The sequence below is a fragment of the Sitophilus oryzae genome, unplaced genomic scaffold (genome assembly GCF_002938485.1).
Source record: "Sitophilus oryzae breed Bouriz unplaced genomic scaffold, Soryzae_2.0 scaffold_1178_pilon_pilon, whole genome shotgun sequence".
Lineage (NCBI taxonomy): Eukaryota > Metazoa > Arthropoda > Insecta > Coleoptera > Curculionidae > Sitophilus > Sitophilus oryzae.
The window spans coordinates 2,253,284-2,276,663 of record NW_022145813.1 but is presented as its reverse complement, the minus strand read 5'-3'; the positions used below and the strand labels follow the sequence as shown (position 1 = coordinate 2,276,663).

The window sequence follows — 23,380 nt, the reverse complement described above, 5'->3', positions numbered from 1 at the left end:
CAGAGTTAGTTTGGAACCCTTCAAATTCTTTTGTCAGATATTTTTTTTATTGGCCCAAATCTACTTCTTCATAATCCCACGTGTCGTGTAGATGTTTAGAAATGTTATGCAACACAGCACAACAAGCTATTATTTTGGGTACTTTTGTAATGTTCAATCTTATCTTATTCGCCAGAATAGGAAAACGTTGTTTCAGTTGACCAAAAACCTGTTCAATTATAACCCTTTCTCTTGAATGGATACAAACAGTTCCTCCTCTCTCGTATTGCCTAAAGGGTGTTAGCAGCCAGGGCTGGAACTCTGTAACGAAATAGCGATCGGTAGCGATGAAGAATACTGACCTTGGCCGTACAAACTAAACGGCAATCATCGCTATCGATCGCTATTTCGTTACAGAGTTCCACCCCAGGGTGAGATTCCGTAGCTGCTATCGTCAAGTAAAGCAGCAGTCCCTCTGAATTGACGTAATACATTGTTCACTGAACTTTGGCGCTATATTCTACTGTCATGTACACTTCCTGGCCACTGTGCATCAACGCTTGTTATCTTTTCATCAGCATCACATGTCATTTGCACGTTTATTGACGTTCTGCTCTTCCTATTAACAAAATCGTCTCCAAACTGTACTGGCTTTTTTATTTCAATATGGGTACAATCAATTGCACCCACCACTGTGGGTATTTGGAATTTCGAGTTCCATTTAGTTTTCGCAGTATTTATTTCTTCAGCGTTTGATGGGAATTTAATCCAGTCGGGGGATCTATTGATGATAGAGTCCATAACATTACTTATTGTTTTACAAATTGTCGTTCGATCAACTTCTAAATCATAAGCAACACCACTCTGAAATCCCGGATCACTGAGATAGCGTAAGAAAATTTTCATTTTCATCCTATTTGTTAGTGCCCCACCTCGATTTTCTATGACGTCATTATTTAGAAAATAATCACCTATGAAATCAACACTGTCACTAGTGAATCGTAATAACTTTTTACGATAAAAAAAATAGTTTTCTTCAAAAAAGATTTCTGGTTTTTCGCCACTAGAAAGAAATCTAGGCAATAAATAAATAAATAAAATATAATAGTTATTTTTTGTAAACACAAAAAAACTTAAGCTTTAATATTTAAATATTCTAATAAAGTTGCGATGAGTTCTTTGCAACGGCTGTTAAGCTGCTTCTGCATATTGTACACCTCGCACTACAAGCGATTCTAAAAAGAACAATTTCCGACTGCAAAATCTGCTAGTAAAAAAATTTAAGCTTAAAGTATCACAACACTTAACTTAAACCAAAAACTCGTAATACAAAACTAAATTGTCAAAACGAATGAAAATGTCAGGAAATAATTAAATAAATATGGCTACTTGACATTTCTGACAGCAGAGTTACCACCTGAATCGCCGGCGGGAATTTAAATTCCAGTTAGTCAGCCCGGCGCCGAATATGTCCATGGTTGGCAGCAATGAATAATCGCGCCCTCGATAACGTTAACTAAAAGTTTTTCGGTATTGCTTATAGATAAAAATATATAAATCTTTAAATAAAAGACTATAGCAAGAAAGTTTTCATAATTTAATGAAAAACTAATTATATAATTATATACCTACAATCTTTGTTAATAACCTTTTTTTGTTATATTTCTGTTTACATCTGGTTTTTTACATCTTGGGTACCTTCGATTTGTACGGTAATATTTGTCTATATTTTATATCAATTAAACTTTTAGTTAAAGTAGTCGAGAGCATGATTTTTAAATTTATTGATACCAACCATGGACATATTCGGCGCCGGGCTGACTACCTGGAATTTAAACTTCGCGGTGGTGATTCAGGTTGTAGGTTAGGTTAGGTTAGGTTGCTGGGGTTTGGGATCATGTTTGATCCCTCACTCGCAGGCCTTGGGCCCATTGCGATACCCCTGTATTGTTGTACCAAACCTTCCTCTCATTCTTTCTTTGCGTTAAAGCACTTCTTCTGCTTCTTTCTTATAGCACGTTCTGCTGCTTCCTCTAGTCCCTCCAAAAAACCTTGCCCTAAAGTTTGAAAGCGTCGGTATTCCAGTGCCGGACAGTGGCACAGCAGGTGCTCTACGGTTTCTTCTTCCTCTCCGCATTCTCTGCAGTAGTTGTCGTCGGAAACTTTCCATCTCACGAGGTTTACCCCCGTGGGACAGTATCCAGAGACGATACCTAAAATTATCCCCCGTGGGACAGTATCCAGAGACGATACCTAAAATTATGCGTACGAGGTCCTTTTTGTGCTCTAGTAGTTTTGTTTTTAGTATTGAAAATACTTCTAGCGGCGTCTATATGGGACCCATCTTTGAAAAAACGACATGCTAGAAGCAACATGGGTTCAATAACCTGCCTGTCAACACGTACTTAAGTTGATAGAGCCGGCATTGATGAGCGAATAGGGCAAGGTCGAGTCTGGACCGGCGGATAAAGAAAGCGATATTATTTTAAAAGAAAATATGTCAAGGCATGGGTTGTTAGGTACAGTTTGGCTATTTTAATCTAACTATTTCCATATGAGAAACAAAGGGCAAATTATACGAGAAAGAGCAGAATCACATAAATAATAAATTTAGACCTAATTACCATATTTTTTATATGATTATTATTTTTTTAATTACATATCAACTTAGGACAAAGAAAAAGCTTGCATGGTTTCCACCACCAAGAGGCGTTAAAACAAATTAATCCAAGGCCTTGTCAAATATTTATTGGGATAAGTTGATAAGTTTTTACCGTTTGAATATTGTTGTAAATAATAATTATTATCATTTAATTAGTGCTAACTTATCAAAATTCACAACACGGCGAAATTTCAACAAAATCGGCCAACGGATCTTTGAAATATTAATAAAAAATGTCTATTAGGACTTGACACCCTGTATCTTTAAAATTATGCATTTCCGGACACATGTTTATATTAACTTTTTACCTTAAAAACACAAAGAATCACCTTCTGAAGTTGGCCAGATACTTAATTAACAGCCTGTATTTAAAAATGGCTAGCTAGCGATTTTGTAAGTAAAGCTATGTTTATTTTAATAGAAAAAAAAATACATTTCATAAAAAATAAACAAACCCATAATTCAGTTACTATACACTACAAAATAAAACACTAAATCACCACAATACACCAAAACACTTTCACTTTTACACTGGACGCGCGTTTCCTTAACCATGTTAGCATCATCAGCAGATGATTATAAACTCATGGTTAGCGAAACGCGCGTCCAGTATAAAAGTAAAAGTGTTTTGGTGTATTGTGGTGATTTAGTGTTTTATTTCGCTGTGTAACACCAAAGGTTCCAACCCTCAACTGTAATACTATACACTAATTAATTAATTTTAAATATATCTAAATAGGCACTTTAATAATTGAAAAATGGACATGAGCACTTCATAGAGTATACGAAATATGTAAAAAAATTCCAATAAAAAACCACAAATGGCACATTAAAATCTGCATTATCTGAAATCAAACTATAGGTACCTAAACGGCCAATCAGCCAGACAACAGTCACAAGACGCCGACATCGATAACGCGATGAGCAGTTTTTAATAATTATTCCGAGTTAATACTTCAAGTAGCATTCCTTCAAATAAATTTTAATTTAAGTATTGTTAATACATATAGTCATATTAATGATTATAGCCTGTATGATTTCTAAAATAAAAAATCCAGCGTGTTTTTATCAGAATAATTATTAAATTATTAACGAGAAATAGTTAATATTTATTAACTTCGTAAGTGTTATATTTTAATATAATTATGGATTTAATAATTAAATAATTATCTCAAGTTTAAATTGTGGTAAACTTGTTATGAATTTCAATCATTTATATTTAAAATCTTAAGGAAGGCAATATAGATTTTAGGCAGAAGAACTCAAGGGAAGGACTGTGTAATTAGTAATTAAAATTTTACTTTTTTTTACTTGCCATTTTTCTTGTCTTTCACGTTGCACGTTCACTCTTCGTTGTGTCACACACAATCTGAATTTCGGATATGATGCAGAACTGATAAATTAGACCAAATATATTAATTGCAAGGTATGCAAAGAAATATTTTTGTTAACTTTGCAAATACTTAAGGCATGCAATAATTTAAAAAAAAAATTGACGTGAGATTACTTCATAATTCTTGAAAGTCTTGGATGATAAAGATTTGAATTATTATGGGTCTGTTTTGTTTAAGAAGCTAACAAATAATTTCAAAAACTCAACTATCAAAATATAATGGTAGAAAATGTTTAAAAGCATGTATAGGTATAATATTCCATATTAATTGGACATACTGAATGTAAACTAGGAATACATAGTTGCTGCAGTCGATAATATATTTTGATGTTTATTTTCCTCATAGCAAAAAACCGTCAATACCGCTACTCACATTATGGGCACATTTTTATACTAAAATCTCTTAATGATGTTTAAAAATACATATGTAGGTACATACTATAAGTAGTGGTTGTTTTTATTAAGTATGATGAAAAGAAGCTGCAAACTACATTATCGTTGGAGCCAACTATATTTTAATTTATTTTTATTTACAGTAACTATGCACGGTAGGGGTTCAAAATATGCCTATACTGTGAGGTAAAAATAAATTTCCTCCATAAATTTACACCGTAAGTTCGAATATTAGTTAAACCTAGGAATACCCAGGTAATAGCCGAAAATATGCAAAAGAAGGGGTGAGTTTAGGTTAGATTAGAATTAGGTTTTAGTTGGTTTTTGAATTAATAAAAATATAGACCTAATCTAAACTTAACCGAAACTGACCCACTTTTTGGTATATTTCGGGCTCCTACGTGGGCAACTCTACGTTTAACCAATATTCGGGCTTTTACGTTAACATAATACTCATTCTGATTGGTTTAATCTGGCTCCATAACAAAACTGTGGGTTCGAAGTGCTATTGCAAATAAATGCAATTAATTCTATGTATACACTCTCATAAAAAGCCATCACGATAAAAATTAAATATCAAAATTATTTAACGTTGCGAACGGTTCACTTGTTCACTATACCTATCTAGAATATATTTGCGAATGGCGATCAGCGATACGATGGTGCGTCCAAACCTGGGGAGACGAGCGCGAGACATTCCAAATTTGCTGTGTGGACGAGTCTCGCGAGAGCGTCGCGAGTCAACCCACGGAGCCTCGTTGCTATCCGTCCCCTGTCGGTTTTCCAACGGCCGAGAGAGCTCAAAGAAAGCTCGAAAGTCTGGACGTGTTTTTGGTAGGCCCACCCGACTGCGAGATATTAGCTCTGATTTATAAATTTCGACCATTTAAAATTAAGTAATCTCAAATTTTTAAATCGTACACCGTATGTATTATCATTTTTTCTGATAGAATTTACAAATTTTATGTCACTGATAATTTTTACCCTACCGAAATCCAACATTTCTTTACACAAATTGAATTATTACAACATCTATTAATTTTAGATATATAATATCAAAAAATGGCAAGAAAAGTTATCGAATTGTACGTATATGTATAACCCAATAATAAAATAAAAAATAGGGTATTCCCATTAGAAAATATGCTATATCCGCAACACTTTTTTGAATTACCCTGTATACTCTATAGTAATGTTAAAATGTGCTTCTTAACCTTACCAATAACTTTTTTATTTAACATTTTGTTCTAAAAACGTTAAAAAACGTATTATGTAAAAAACGTCGTGTAAGGGATAAAGGGGAAAACAGCCAAAAGGGGGATGAATACCATGTTAAAGACCGAATATCATATTAAAGATACAAAAATGTATTAATGTATGCGTTATTATTTGGTCATCGTTTGTTATATTCAATTGTAATTTAATATGTGTTTGGCTTTCTTTCACTATGATCCCACTCGGCTTGTCTCGTGGCAGGTTGGCGTAAAAAATGGATAGAAAATGTCTCGCTCTCGTCTCGCTCTTGTCTTGCTCTCGTCTCGCGCTCGGCTCGTCAGGTCTGGACGCACCATAGTCTACCGGAGTGATGACGTCACGAATGTCAAATTGCTTTCCAAACAAGGTTTAGTTCTTTATATTTCTATTGAGCTCTTTCAAATGACGTCACAAATTAATATAAAATGTAAAAAAACAGTGTATTATTAAACAGACTTGTATCTGGTATTTTCAATACGCCTATGATGGTCGCGCATGTTGCAAAATCTGTGAATTTTTTGCTATCTATTACTGGTCATAGTCTTCGAGCTGTAGCGCTGTCCTCACGGTGTTGCCACGTCTCTTACTGCTTGGCTTTGATGCCAGTTCCTGTAGCCTCCTTCAGTGTGTTGATCGTCACAAGTGGTGGGCCATCTGCTACGGCCTCTCTCCTGGCCCCGTCTTTGGCGAGTATGTCTGCTTTCTGATTGCCCAACTAACCTAACAGACACCCAGTACAGAGTAGCCCCGCCCTGACGCAGCCAAGACAGTGCTTCTCGGCATTCCATCACAGTTTTCGATCTCACTGATTGCATGGTGACGCTTCTTAAAGCGGCCGAGCTGTCAGAGTATATCACTATATCCCCTATTGGTCTATCAGCAATTTTCTCTCGTATAAAACTAGCCGCTTCGTTTATGGCGTAAACCTCTGCTTATAGAACATTACAGCCATCCGATAGCCTTAAAGATCGTCTGATGTCTAGTTCCTCTGAGAAGATGCCTATACCTGTGCCCCCTGAATTTGCGGAATCATCTATGTAGACTGCGATCTCTTGAGTGTTCACAACGGTTGATTTTTCATACTTCTTGAGTATTCACGGTGTACTCGGTTGCTTTCCCATACTTCTTTTGTCGGGATGCGAATCCTTATCTGTTCTCCAAAATCATGTTTGTTGAGCATATAGTCCGTTTTCTGGTCTAGCAGATGTGGACTCGTGTTCACCATGATTTTGCCTGGATTCAGGTTGTAGCTCTGCTGTGAAAAAATCTCAAGTTGCCACAATTATTTATTTATTTCCTGACATTGTCATTCGTTTTAACACTTTAAGTTTGTTACAAGTTTTTGGTTTAAATAAATAGTGTTGTGATACTTTAAGCTTAAAAATGTTTACTAGCAGACCTTGCAGTCGAACATTGTTCTTTTTAGAACCTCTTTTAGTGCGAAGTGTACAAGATAGCTTAATAGCCGTAAAAAGAGTCATCGCAACTTTATTAGAATATATTGAACGGGAGAGCGGTAGTAATGGCCATTTATATCCTATAAGTGCTGTTAAGAAGGTGAGTTTTGTTGATTTGTAAATAATAACTGTTTATATATTTATAATTAATTTATTTTTGTTTTCTAAAATATTTTGATTAAAAGAAAATATGTAAAAGTGAGCAACGCTGTGCCGGTCAGACTTAATCACGTGACTAAAAGTTTATTTGATATGAACTATAGTTAGTTTTACATAATTCGTCACGATATGAGACGCATTTCTTCATATGCATAATTTTATAATCAACTTAACTCAGTTTATTTTTTCTTGTTTACAGTAAAGTAAAAACCGAAGCATCCATAGAAGAAGTAATGAACGACCTCTCGTACCTTATAAAAGTGGACGAAATTAAAAAAGAAGAAATCGTGCCTCCATTAGAACCGAACAAGACTGATGCGACCAAGCCGAAAAAACTGAGCAAGAAGCAGCGTTTCGAATTGTTAAAGAGAGACCTAGTCAAAAAAGAGAATATTGAGAATACTCTCAGCAAACTAGATCCGGCAGATACGAAAATAATCGATCGGCTTGATCTAAACGTGAGGAGAATAAAACCAAACCCTTCGGTTGTGAAAAGAAGACATAGCATAGAGAAGTTTTCTGTTTCTCCTATAGATCCTAACACGGAGGCGCTGTTGCCGCAGTTGTCAGTTTTTAATCATTTACCAAGGTAAGTGGTATACATGTAGTTGATATGTGGGATGGGTAGATCCGGTATTTTGAAAGAGCCGGATCCGGAGTTATATAAATCTTCATGAACATACATCCAGGTTCCAGTTCTACCGGATCTATAGTATTCTAACCTTTAATTTTAATTTACTAAACTAAAGTAACTAAATTTTATTCAGTATGAAGCAATCCGCGTTCAAAAGTTTTTATTCCGTTAAGAAAATCTGATGTTTGCATTTTGCCAAATCTTTATCACATCTTTATCAGCTGTTCTATTTATTTGGTAGGACTACATTAAGGTTCAAATTTATAATACATCAAGGAAAACCTTTGATTTTTCTCGGTCGTAAGTTCTGAGGAACTTTTTCGAGTGTCTTCGACCGTCAGTGGATTCTCATTCCAGATTACAAATGGAGTCTTCCAAGTTCTTGAGTTCCAATTTAAGTTGGTTTTCACTTAGGAATCAGAACGGTTCTGGTCCAGTTAGTGAAGTGTTCGCTCCTTTTCTAGCTAGATCATTTGTTTTTTCATTGCCTTCGATCCCTTGGTGAGCAGGCACCCAGAGCAGGAGGACTTTATTTTGTTTGCCTAATTTGTTGAGCTTCTGTAAGCATTCTTTGATCAACTTCGAATTGATGGTTACTGAGTTGATCGCGTTTAGTGCTGCTTGACTATCGGATAAGATGGCTATTTCCGGTTTTCGATAGTTCCTATCTAAGATAAATTGTACGCATCCTTCGATAGCGTAAATTTCTGCCTGAAGGACGCTGGGGTAGACTCCATTGGTTCGGAGTATTTAGTTTTCGGCCTAAATACTCTTATCCCTGTCCCTGCTTTGGTTTTGGAAGCATCAGTATACCACGTTATGGTATGGTCTTTTATATGCTGAGCAAACGTTTCTTTCTTTCAATCCTTTTTAGGGTTCCGTACCTAAAGGATAAAAACGGGAACCCTATTACTAAGACTTCGCTGTCCGTCCGTCTGTCACAAAGGTCTATCTTATGAACCATTACAGCTAGACAGTTGAAATTTTTACAGATAATGTATCTATGTTGTCGCTATAAGAACAAATACTAAAAACAGAATTAAATAAATGTTTATAAATAAAAAAGTACTTTTACTAAACATTATCTTTTAAATAAGAATTTTACATAGAATCCTTGGTGGCCGCGTGGTTAAAGCGTTAGGACTTTACGCTGCTATGATGACGTTGGAGCCGTAGTAAGGCAGGTTCGAATCCTAGTCAAGGCGACTTTTTTTAATTTTTACATATTTTTATGTTACATATTTATTTTTACTTTTTACATATTTATTATTGATTAATACAATTTTTAGTATTGTGTTTCTTCATTTTTTTTTTAAATTCGGAAAAAAAGTTTATAATAATATAGTATCTAATGTTGTATAGATAAAATGAATGGTACGGAACCCTTCGTTACTCGACCAATTTTTGTTATTCAATACTACAGTGAGGTGCTTCTCAAAATTCTTGGTATGGTCATCCACTGGGAGTTGGAGAAGTGGAATTTTATTTTTGAGAGTGTTCCAAGCCATTGACCTGAAAATTCTCCCAGTACTGTTTCCGTCAATGCCCATTCTAATCATTGTCGCATTGGCATAACTACCTACGACAATGTGCAGTGGTGTTAGTTCTAGAATGACCTCGATTGCTGCTGTTGGACATGTTCTCATGGCACCTGTGATGCAGATACATGCCAGTCTCTGTATTTTGCACAGGTTTTGCCTTGCTGTACGTTGCTCTAGTTTGGTGTACCAAGAAACTGCTCCATAGGTAATCATGGGTTTTACTATCATGGTATACATCTTAATATGTCTGTTCCAGAGAAGTTTACTATCCAGGGTTATTCCCAGATATTTCACTTCCTGTGATGACAGTATTTTTTCAGACTTCGCTTTCTGGTGAATGGCACTACCGCGGTTTTATCTAGCCCGACAGTCCTGCACCATCTCTCAGCGATGCGGAGTCCTCTTTGGATAATTACACACAGGGTGTCTTCATGTTTCCCCCGTGCAATCACGACTATGTCATCTGCATACCCTATGCAGTGTATCCCCGCTAAAACATTCAAATCTCTATATATGTCAAATTAACTCCTAATAAAACTTTTTGTGTTGTTACATGAACAAATCCTTTATTGAAATTATCTCACTCAAAATCAGTGGCGGAACCCCCTAAAATCTGTTAATTGGGTTAAATATTAGCCTTTTGGGGTAAAAATGGCGTCCTAATAAGCTTATTCTACATATTTTTTTATTTGGGCCCTCCCCCTCTAAAATAAATTCCTGTATCCGCCCCTTCTCAAAACCTTAACCAATCAACATCATTTGAACTCCTAATCTACAATAACACAAAATATTGTTGCAGGTGCATTAGTCCTAGAACGTCAAAACGAAACGCCAAGTTAGGGCTTAAAAGGCCAAGTCCATACAGTACTCGGTCTGACTCTCCCGCGCGTATACTGCGCAACGGCAAACACCGGAAACTGAAGGATTTGGCGTTTTTTGACGGATTGGAAGATGTCAAACGCCGGAAACGAATGCATTCGGAGCTCAGCGGGAGCGAGACAGCTTCCAAGATGTCCGGATATGACTCGGATAGCAGTTTTTCCGACCTGGCTTCGCTGCATGGTAGTGAAAAAGATACCGAGGTAGCGAGAAGTGTAAGTAACCTGTAGTGTAACTGGGTAACATTTTATTTTAAAACGTACTTTGAATATCCTTTATTATTACAAGCGTAGAAAAAAAAGGAAGAAATGAGTCTAATACATTTTTTATATTAATCTCTGTTAGACATGGAATCGACGTCATGAAAAATCCCATCAGTATTTTCGTACCTTTTTAATGGAACACCCTGTATATTTCCAAATTTTTTGAAAGGTATTTTTCTTCCGTTTCCCAACTCTCGATTTGAGTGAAGCATTTTTGAATTACTATGGTTTAATCCAGGGGCGAAGTTTCCATTGATGAGGATAATGGCGTCGCATCCTTTTAAAATATAGTAATACGTTTTTATTTAAAAAAGTCACTGAGATCTCCAATAATAAACTAAAATTCTCAGTAAGTTTATTCAAAAAATTAAATTCAATTTCAATTATTCCATATGTGTATTGGTCGAGCTTTACAAATAACACTTAAACCTACTCTAAACGCTAAAAATAAAAATATGTGAACAGCGCGATGATGCGACTGTCCTCGTTACATCTTGAAAGCCGCCGAACGCGAGCCGGGGTAGCGAACTTTCCGGCCTCCATTACGTCTCCCGTTCGCTCTTTTAATCGGTTACTAAAAACTTTTTTTGTTTAGGACATACAGTCATAGAAAGTTTTTTTCTTAAAATCGTAAATCGTCCAAGAATATTAGCATATCATTAAGGAAACACCCTGTAATAAAAAACTTCGGTGTAATAGCAGTACAGGGTGGGTCAAATTGGACGCTTTTAAAGAGAAACTCCCGTTTCTCTATGAAAACTAATATCGATGTCTGGGGCTCAATTTTTATCAAAAATATGATGGTGAAAACCGCACATCGATATCTGTACCGTTTCGCAGTTACAATAGAAGGTGTTTTTCAAAAATGTGCATTTTTAACAAATCGCTGTAACTTTTTTGCTATGGAAAATTTTGTATTTTTATGAAAACATTTTCAAAGCACCTTTTTACGTAGAATTTAATGGTTCAAGTATGTTTTTTTTAATTAATAATTTAAGAGTTATCAACAGAAAATTTGATTTTTTATTTGGAACACCCTGTATATTTTTAATTAACTGAAAAGAACTTAAAATTATCTTTCCATAAATATAGCACACTTGATATTTTGTTATAGTCCTCGTTATAGTCACATTCGAAATACATAATTTTTAAAAGTTCGCCACTTTTAACTAGTAGCTTTTGGACCCCTTATTGATGATCTGCCCCTAATGGAACTCGAAAACGTATTTTTTCCAGCAAGAAGGGACACCGTCTCAGAACGCTGAAGTTATCTGCAAATCTTTGCAGCCAATTTCGAGAATAATTGAATAGCTAACTTAGATCTCAGCCGTTGGCCTTCGAGGTGGCATGATTTAGCGCCTGTGAATTTTTTATCTTTATTTTTTATCTGTACCGAAGAGTAAGGGTTCTTATTTTTGAATTGTCCGTATAATTCTAGACAAGCATTAGAAGTACTTAGAGGTTATGCAAGGGTGAATGATACCCCCACTGAGTTAATGAATTCCGCGAGAAATGTTCAAAAACGGTCCCGTCTGTCCATAACAGAAGACGGTCGATATGTCGAACACCTGTAGCAAAATCTTATGTCTTGGTTTGCTGTTTATTTTTATTGTTATTAGCATATAGTTCAAATGTGTTGATGTTTTTAAATGAATCGGTCATTTCAGAAACAGCATGAGTCAAAAATTACAGTTTTAAGATATTCATGACTCATGTGGTTTCTGAAGGAATCCGGTATTTTCATAGGCTGCAGTACATTAAGTTAAGCCAAGACTGGTGTTGTTTCTGCACGCAATGGTGCGTTTGCGTATAAAAAGAAGATTATTGTGGAAATATCAATTTCAGAAAAAAATGACTCATGTTGTTTCTGAAATGACCGATTCAAATATAGTTTAAATTGTTATAAAATTCTGCATCTCTCATTGCAAATATTATTTTCCTTTTAATTGCTGCTCACAGTTTGAATTTTTTTGCATTACATCTGCCGCCGTTCAAAACCTGCTTATTCAAAGTGGACGAATTTTTATAAACTCTATATCTAGAGAAGGAATCGAGCAAAATATCAAGTGTGCTATCTTTTTGGAAAAGTAATTTAAAATTATTTTCAATGAATTAAAAATATACAGGGTGTCCTATATAAAAAATCAAATTTTCTGTTGATAATTCTTACATTATTAATTTTAAAAAAATTATACTTAAACCATTAAATTCTACATAAAAAGATGCTTTGGAAATGTTTTCATAAAAATACAAAATTTTCCATAGCACAAAAGTTACAGCGATTTGTTAAAAATGTACACAGAAAAGGGCGTTTCCCTTTAAAAGCGACAAAAAAAAACATGAGAAGTAAGGGAATAACTTTCCACTGATAAGTAATTATACTGGGTGTCCCAAGCTAACTAGGCTGAGCGTATATTAAAGACCTACAATATCTAGATCAGAAATTGTATGCACATCATTGTTTCACAACGAGATCTATCGATTAAAAATATTTTCAATATGGTTTCACTTCCGGAAATATCGGAAGTTGACCCCATTTTTTACATACTTAAATTTTCCGTAAAATTTTATGAATTATGATATTAAACACTCTATATCTAACATTATCCGTTTTTGTAAAAAAAAAGTATTTAAACATTTGAGACGAAAAATGTGATTTAAAATGACAGATATAACTCCTACTGTCATATACCCTGTCGTTAAAACTGACAAACCGCATATAATAAAAAAAACTTCGGTGTAATAGCAATACTTTTTCATGTCCTATTTTCTCTTAATAGACAGAATGAAATTGTCTATTCTTTTGAAATCTTATATTGGACAATTTTGTTTCAGAGTAATAAAGATGATGTTAGTTTACTAGCAGAAGATTCTTCTAACTTAGAATCTAAGAACGATTCAGATTCCGCACTCAACAATGGCAATCTAGAACAACAAGAACCTGACAAACAACTAATAGATACTAATTCGAACGTATGCAGAAATACGAACGAATCGGTAGATGTGAATTTAAATTCAAAAGTCGCTAAAAAAGTTCCACCGCCTGAAAATGTACCTGTAGAGGAAACACCCAGTACCAAGGTGCCCGAGAAGGGTTTTATTTTGGACAGCATGAAGGAAATATTCAACAAAGTTACGGAGAAAGATGAAGATCAGGCAGTTTTGGAAAATGAACCTTCTGACGTTGGTACTGCATTGCCAAATAATGAAGTAGCTGGTCTGGAAATTCAGAATAATGTAAGTACTTATGTTGAAAATGTGTTGTTTTGTGCACGCTGTCAAAAATGGGTGATATTTGTGTGTTATTATTAATTCGAAAATTTTTACACTAGTAAAAAATGATGTATTTTTCATAGTTTTTTATTTAATTTACCTTATTGCATTTATTACCTCATTAAACCTATATTAATATTTCATATTTAATTTAAAAAAGTTATGATGAAGCGTGTTTTGTATGGCGACAGGTAAATAATAGTAAAAGATCCGACTGCAGAATTATTATGCTCATCATGTTGCTATTCAAAACCTAATTTTTACTTATATTTATGAATAGGGGAATAGACTTTTATCAGCCTTAATACGATACAACTACGACTCGCTACCGCACGATGAGTTAGACAAAGACAGAAAACGAAGCATTGTCCAATGACAATACATCGTTTTCTGTTTCTATTAATAGACTTATAAGAAACACCGCTGCTTTGCAACCAAAATGTGACCACTCTGTACACTTAATACATATTAGTACTTAACTGTAGTAACCTGTTGATTCTAAATTTGTGGTTTGTATATCAATGAGAAAGATAAAGATACTTGACTTACCTTATAAGCAGTTAATCCTCTCTGTCTATATAGAGACACAAACACATGCAGGGTTGCTGGTTTCTATGTGCGGTAAGTATATGTAAAGGTAACCAGATAGAAATATAAATTGGAATTAAGCTGGTACAACAGTAAAATCTGACGCTATTACGTAAGATGTCTTCGGTGTGGCAAAATTGCTAATTAATTATTGTTGATATATTAACACGTTGAGTGCCAAGGCATTTGTAGAGTAACACTTCCCAGACCCCACGATGTGAAAATTTCAATAATGAGTCAAAACGTATTATAAATATCACAATTTTTTTTTAATATTGCATATTCTTCTTCATGTGCCTGCTCCTCATCGGAGGTTGGCGACCATCAATTGGAATTCCTCCCTGTCTTGAGCCAAACGGATAATTGCACTGACCTCTCTTATATTAAACCACTGGCGAAATTCCGCAACCAGGAAAACCGTTTACGCCCGATGCCTCGTCGTCCTTCAATATTTCCCTCAACGATCGGCTGTAGGAAACTATATTTGTTATTTCGAAAAATATGACCAAAATATGCTGCTTTCGGTAGTTTTATTCTAGTCAATAGTTCTTGGTCCTTACACATTCTTTCTAATACTTCGAGATTTGTTATTCGTTCGGTCCAGGATATTTTCAACCATTCGTCGTTATAACCACATCTCAAATGAATCCAAGCGTGACATGGTCCGTGTCTTCAACGTCCATCCCTCGACTCCGTATAACAATGTAGAGAGTACATAGCATTTGGTAGCTCACCATCGAGTAGCCAGATTCAGGTCTCGGTTGCAGAGTAGAGTTTTCATTTTGAAAAAAGTGTTTCTGGCTATTTTAATTCTATGTTTGATTTCTTCATCAGGATCCCATTTATCATTCAGCCAGCAACCCAAGTACTTAAATCTTCTTACCCTTTCTATATTTTGATCTTCCACTTGTATCCTGATATTTTTAATATTTTGTTTGCTGATAATCATAAATTTTGTTTTGTTTATATTTATTTTAAGACCATGACTCTGACTAATACAGCTAACTCTGTTCACCAGGCACTGCAAATCCTCATTGCCAGCTAGGAGCACCGTATCGTCAGCATATCGGATGTTATTAATAGGTTTACCATTCACCTTTATTCCCACTTCTAAATCTTCCAACGCCTCCTGGAATATCGATTCAGAATATAAATTAAACAGAAGTGGCGATAATATACATCCTTGTCTGACGCCTTTAAGAATTTCTATATCCGTTGTTGACATATTTCCGATTTTTATATAAGCTGACTGATTCCAATATAAGTTTCTAATGATTCTGATGTCTGCCATCTAACCCAATCCGCTTCTGTAAATGTATCAGCTTGTCATGTTTCACGTTATCAAATGCTTTCTCATAATCTGTGAAACATGCGAAGGCACTTGTCTGCTGATCGAGGCATTTTTGGACTAAAACCTGTATTGAGAACAAAGCATCTTTGGTTCCCAGCCCACTTCTAAAGCCGAATTGAGTTTCACTTATATTTTCGTCAATCCTTCTCCATAGTCTAGAGTGCAGGACACGCAGAAACACTTTTAATGTATGACACATAAGGCTTATCAGACAATACTCATTGCATCTTTTGGAGTTTGACTTTTTAGGGAGCGTTACAAATGTAGATTGCAGCCATTGTTTAGGTATCTCTCCGGTGTTGTAGATGCGATTAAACAATTTAAGTAGAAGATTCATATTTTCTTCGTCTAACAGTTTGAGGATTTCAAGATTTAAATCATCAGAACCGACAGCTTTTCCATTTTTAGTTTCTGTCAAGGCTTTAATAATTATTAATATTCCATATTAGTATATGTATTTTCTCCCAAAAAAACACTATCTATGTACATATTTTACTAGTCTATTACAGACGCCTAAGAAAAATATTTAATAAATCAGATGTTAGAATTTAATATGGAGTGGTTAAATCAAGATTGTTTGATGGGCCAATATTTTCCAATATTGTAGAATCCGAAACATAAATTTCATTTTTCAAAAACCAAAATAAAAAGATGCTTAGGGTCAAATAGTAAAGAATTTGGAAAGGAAAATAGAACCCATAAAAAAACATCGAAAATGGCATGTATTCATTTCTTGTTGCATATGGTTTAGTAAATCCGAGTCATCCACCATCTACACTTTTTCTTCTTTCTACTTTGCTTTTATTTTCGTTTGAGTATTTTTATAAATTATTATGAAGGCCGAAGCTGCTACAGTCAGATCTTTGGACTTTTTTTTATTATTGTATTAATAGCCCTCAACTTGACTAGCATCCATACACAAGTAGTTTTTAGATAGGTAAATATATAGAGAAAGCTTAAAAGGTGGTTTCTGCTGTGTAGGTCATTATGGGTCTGACGACAGCCTTGTATATTCTTGACTTGACCTCGACACCTATGTGATTATTTTTCCATATGGTTTCGTTCAGACAACCGGCCACTCTCATTGCTTTTGTTGTTTGTTGTCTTACCTCTGTTTCGATATCGCCATAACCGGATACCAGGATATTTAAATTTCATTTCTTGTTGTATTATTCTGTCCACGACAAACTTGCATCTGATAGATATTTTTGATGTTGTCAGGCTCTTTGTTTTGGATGCAGAAATTATCATATTTAGAGATTTCGCTACAAGGTTGAAGCGATATATCAGTCTTTGGATGTCGTCCTCGTTTTCTGCGACTAGAACAGCGTCGTCGGCATAACACAGAGTTGTAATAATGCGATCGCTCATTTTGTATCCGTTTAAGCGGCGCACTTGTTATATTATCTCATCCATAATTATATTTAAAAGAAGTGGGCTTAATAAATCGCCCTGTCGTATGCCTTTTCCCACAGGTATTGGTTCAGAGGTAGATAACCAACGAGTCTTCGGCGGTCAACGTGTTAATCGTGGGCGTACAGCGAAAATCCATTAAGTCACATTTTTGGTTGAATTGGATTAAACACACCACTGTGTCCAGTTTTTCACGGTCTTTAACATGAAAAACCCATTAAGTCCAATTTCGGCATCCTTATATTATAAGGATATATGTTAAAGACCTTGAAAAACTGGACACAGTGGTGTGTTTAATCCAATTCAACCAAAAATGTGACTTAGTGGATTTTCGCTGTACGCCCACGTAATGATCTAACTCTGGCTGCAACACTATTCGAATTTAAACGTCTTTGTGATGAGATTTAAATTCATTAGTCTAGGGACTCACGGAAAGCGAGTAAAGCGTTTTAGCGCGTTAAGCGTCTTCTGCGACTAGAAACAAAATAACATGAATGTACAGGGTGTCCCAATATTCCGAGGATATAGAACTACTACTGTTAAAGCACTACGTATTTTTGGAATCAAAATAAGTTCATTGGACATAATCTCCACAAAAGTGCTTCATTTGTCCGTTAGAGGGCATCAGTCATAAATAAACCCGAACGTTAATTAATTTAAAATTTATGAATCTTATTGTCAAAAATCATTTGTGGTACTAACATAAAATTCCATATTTTTGTCAATTAGATTATTAGGGCGTACTAAATTTTATGCGTCTACATAGCTTTACAAGAAACATTTTTTGCAAGACAGATTAGCAAAAACATTGTTTTTTTAGAAAGTGTGCTTGGTGGCATTTTTTTATAAGAGACAAAAAATGTAGTAAATACAAGAAAGACCATTTTACGAGAAAAAAAGTCCATAGTCGGTGGAGTTGGAAAATATTTCTACTAAATATTATGTAGGAGTGGGGATAATTTTTACCATTATTCTTTATTACATTATTACTTTTTCTTGATTTATGTGAAAGTCAAATGTTAAAGCACTTAGCAAAACATAGGCATTCCAATTATCATTGAAATGGGAATAACGGTTCTTAAATTATCTTAAAAAATGCGTTTTTTTCAAAGTTTGATGCCCTCTAACGGACAAACGAAGGAATTTTTTATAGAGGTAAATTGTGTCCAATGAACATATTTTGATTCCAAAAATACGTTGTAGTTCTATGTCCACGGAATATTGGGTCACTCTGTATACGAGTGACCCAACCAAAAATGTGTGGTGTTTAAGGTTTTTGGCAATCTACTGGATAATAAAGTTTGCCAAACGAGTTAAGAATTCGACAATAATCTCCGACATAGATAAATGAAACAAGTTTAGATTGGAAAGTGCCCATAAGGACAATGTAAACACTATTTGGCGCTGTTCTTGCAACGGTCGCGACCCAAAGCTTTTGATAATTTCAAATATTATTTATTCAAATTTATTATTTTCTTTTAATTTTATATAATAATAATAGTTCCCGTATATAGCGTTTAACGCCTGGGGAGTAGCAAGGTACAGCTTTGTCATGCTAGACCCGTTCGGTATACAAGGAAGGTAATGTGGCTAGCACTATGCTTCAACCGCCTATTATTATCTCAGGATTGCGAGAATCCCAAGTACTCATTTAAGGCTGAGTGGACCTAGGTACCCAAACTATTTTTATTTTAATAAAAATAGTCGGCTGATGAAATGCCGGGTGTAGGATTCGAACCCACTACCTTGAGATTGGTAGACGAGAGCCTGTACCTCTACGCCACCGAGTACCTTTTTAATTTTATAAATAAAATACAGTGTATTGCATACAAGAAACTTTATTTTATATAAGGTCTATGAAATACGAAGACCGACGTTATGCCACGATCCACGATGGTTTTTGCAGTTCACAGTACACAACACAATTTTTTAGATTTTAATGTTAATTTTTTCACAATTATCACGGGTTTGAGTAAGTAAAATTTAAATTAAACGGACGCTTTAAACACTTTTCGGTATTTTTTCAGTGAGTGCTGTTTAAATTTTGAAAGATTTTATAATTTTTGAAGATTCTGACTTTGACGAGAGAAAATTATTTTTGTTATTGTTTGGCGGTTGTTCTTAGCAATCGCTATAGTAGCGCCAGATCGCGTACAACGGTCGTGACCCAAAACAATTATATATTTTGACAGACTTTCCAATCTAAACTTATTTCTTTTATCTATGATAAACGACATGCACAAAATGACAGAAAATACAGTTTATTTGTAGATTCATTTAAGATTTATTTGTATTCAAAGTGACAGACAACCACTGTCAGACCAGGGTCAGACTAAAAGAAGAAAACTATTAGGTCATTTTTTGTTCCTTTTAAACCTGTTTGAATTTCAATAAATGTATCTCGCATCATTATCTTACATATTAAAATCCAAACCACCGATTTAGGATCGCCAAGACTACGTATATATTATACAATTTTTTTATATTAGGTTCAAACCGAAAATGAAGCCTCATCTGTATTACAAGGCGAGGATGAAATTTTAGAAGAAAAATTGTCCGTGCCTGTGCAAGAGAACGATTTTCCTTCTTTGGGCGATGATTCGTGCTTACAAAATACAGGTTCAACTAATACGGCGACTTTCGAAAAAACTATTCAGGATTGTATTGAAGATATTGGGATGTTTTCGCGGGATAGACCTCATCTCGTACCAGCGGAACCACCAAATTTGGAGAAGGAACCTATAACTATATCTGGTAAGAATAAATATAATCATTTTATATTCATTATATTTAAATAATATACACAACCAAACTTATATGGAATGACTCTTTATTTCTGACTAAATTTCTTGCAAGGATAAAAATTGGTATACAACTTTAAGATAAGGCTTTTTGTTGTAAATAAACATGATAATAAAGAATAAACTACTGCTGCGATTTATTTTCTTTTGAATTTTGTGTTCGGTAGTAAGATCACGATTGTTCGGTAATTTTCATTCAATCCAAAAAAAAATGCCTTATCTTGGATTAACAGATGTACAGAGGGGAAGAATTATTCCACTCACCGAACAAAGAATGCTCCAGAAAGACGTAGCAGAGATAGTAGGCGTTACCCAGGGTGTTGCATCGAAAACATATGGAAGATACTTGGAATTCGGAACACACAAGGATAGGCCCAGACAAAGTCGTCAAAGATTCACAACTGAACAACAAGATCGCCTTGTGTGCTAAATTGCTAGAATAAATCCCAATGTTTCTCATCCAGAGCTATAAAGACAACTTCTGGCAGCTACAAGTGTGAACGTTTCAGTTGAAATCATAAGAAAACGGCTTCGGGCACGAGAGTTTTACAGCAGGAGAGAGTTACGGATCCCACAGTTATCTCGGCAAAATAAAATTGACCAGCTAAATTGACGCCTTCAACATCAAAACTGGACAACTGAGAATTGGCAAAATGTTCTTTTTTCGGATGAGACCAGAATTGGCCTAAGATCAGATAACCATTGAATTCGGGTTCTCAGAGCTCCAGGAAGACGAGCGAGACTTCAGGCCGCCAAATCTGTACCAAGACATAAAGGAGGAACTGTAATGTTCTGGGGAGGTATGAGTATGTATGGAGGTATAACTGTTACCACTTCAACAAATTTTAGCAGGTGGGAGATATTTTGATTTAGTGCTAGAACCAATCGTTCGTCTTTAGAGAGCTGCAATTGGGGATAATTTTAACTTCATGCACGATAGTGCACCTCCCCATACCAGCAGAGTGACTAGAGAATGTCTTGAAACGGAAGGTGTTATAGTTTTGGACTGGCCTGCCTATTTACCAGATCTAAACCCTATCAAACGCTTGTGGGACTAGCTCAAAAGCAGGGTTAGAGCTCGTCGAAACTCGCACAGCTTATTAATGCAGCATTAGCAGAATGGGAAAACATACCTCAAGACAACGTGGATAATTTAATAAGAAGCATGCCAGTGCGGATAGAAGCTTGCATAAGAGCTAGAGGTGGCAACAAGGAGTATTCAAATTATTAATTTTCTCTTTGTTTATGCTTTTTGGCCATTAAAAATTTATATCTTAATTTCGTTTCAGAAACCAAAAAATACAATTTTGTTTATTTTTGGAACTGATTAATTTTTTGTATTGCTATATGGATTATTTTTCATTAAAAGTCATTGGTAAGGACTGAGTTTTATTCATAAACACAAAATTTTCATACATCTCAAAAATTATGAGAAATAATAGATGATTCCATATATGTTTGGTTGTGTGTATATTAAGACCGGTTGTCCAAACATAACTCGAATTCAAGTGAACTCTAAAAATTCGGCAATTCTATTTAGTTTTTTTTTGTAGTATAAGATTAATAAAAGCTCAGTTTTTTTCTCGAAAAATTCTGGCCCAATTTCAATCGTAAAATATCTGATTATTGAACTAAGTTCAACGATAAAAAGTCATTATATTTACTATACCGGGTGCGTCTCAAAAGTGGCTCACCCCTATAACTTTTTTTATTTTTTCAGATTAAAAAACGAGATTTGGTATGTTAGTATGTGACATAAATTAGGATTGACTGACGTATTCAATTGTTTTCGGTCACTTCCTGTTTCACCGGAAATGACTACAACTTCTGATTTTTAAATGTCACCCTCGGTATTTTTTTACTTTATTCCATAGAAAATGACACTCTGAATAGAATGGCATATCACATGTCAACATGTGATATGCGAGAATGTCAAAACATGAACATGTTTACATCCTCGCTTAAACAAGTAATATTTTACATTTCAATCTAGAGTTCCATGGCTGTGCTAGAAACACCAATTTTTAATCAAGGAGTCATTGAAAAATAGATTTGATCGTCTAATGTTTTTAGTGTCTTATCCTGGCCAGTTAAAAGATGCCCAAATCGTATTTTTAATCATATCTCAATTTTTTCAAATGAAACAAAGGTGGCTCATTAGCATATTTGAAAAAAGCATTTTTTTACGAATAATTTGGTACCACACACTTGGTATATCGGGTCATATTGTCGTTATGAACTGCATGTTACAATTTCAAATAAACCATATGCGAAAATGTCAAAAGTGGACATATGATATGTCATTCGATTCAGAGTGTCATTTTCATTGGTGAAACAGGAAGTGGGCGAAAACAATTGAATACGTCAATCAGTTTTAATTTATGTCATATACTAACATACCAAATCTCGTTTTTTATCTGAAATAATAAAAAAGTTATAGGGGGTGAGTTACTTTTCAGACGCACTAGTATGTAGTTGCAAAAGAGTGTTTAATTCAATATTCCCCTGTTTCTGTTTATGACTTTGAATAAAAAGAAGTTTATTAAGGAAGGAGTATAATAATGCTATCCATGTATTTGTGCATGGTGGATGGAGGTGGGGCCCTAGGGTAGGGATCCCTGACAGTTCTGTTTGACGATTCATTTGACATATTTGAATTTGATTTGAAATTTTCTGGATTTGTCAGTCTTTACTGAACTTATTTTTTGTTATTTATTATTGATTCTACTACTGATAGTAGTTTAAAGGTAGTAAATATAGAAGGATTTTTAGTGGCATATTGTTGGGATATTATTTATTTAATAAAGAAAGTTTTAGTACAATAATAATGCTTTGTTAGAAACATAATAATAATAATAATTGCGTAATAAAACTAAAACTTCTAGAACAATCTATGACAAATGACAAGTGACAAGTACATGCTGTCATATTGACGTTTTTGAATTATCTCTACGGTTATGTCGCCAAATTTAAAATGTTACCTCTTTAAGAAAAGCAGTTCAAAACTGTTCTATCTAAACCATTATTTATTCTACAACTGGTAATTGTTTAGCGCTAGTAAATCTAGAAGGAAATTGTGGCAGAACTTAAATTAACAGTGACACTATTGTGATTTATCGAAAAAGACTGTGAAATAGGTAGTTGGTTGTCTAGCGTGCGGTAGATCTCGGTCAAAAATCGAGGGAAATAATTGACTATATAATATACATACGTGTAGTAAAAACATCGTTTATGAAAGTCACTTAAAATTTTCTGGCATTTTTCCTTTTATTTACTACTTATCGAAGATTAAATGTCAAAAAATTTAGATACGTCAATTTGACTTACCTGCTTCAGTAGC

At 34.7% G+C, this 23,380-nt stretch overlaps 1 protein-coding gene across 4 annotated transcripts in view; it reads left to right on the top strand.

Annotated features, from left to right (window-relative positions):
- Positions 1-23,380, top strand: part of LOC115890971 — a 147,140-nt gene that overhangs the window by 73,690 nt on the left and 50,070 nt on the right. For all 4 annotated transcript variants that reach the window (XM_030911360.1, XM_030911354.1, XM_030911344.1 and 1 more), the window contains exons 4-7: positions 7,497-7,886; positions 10,272-10,566; positions 13,450-13,851; positions 19,729-19,993. In XM_030911360.1, coding sequence (XP_030767220.1) covers positions 7,497-7,886; positions 10,272-10,566; positions 13,450-13,851; positions 19,729-19,993 — 1,352 coding nt within the window. The remainder of the gene's footprint in view (positions 1-7,496; positions 7,887-10,271; positions 10,567-13,449; positions 13,852-19,728; positions 19,994-23,380) is intronic.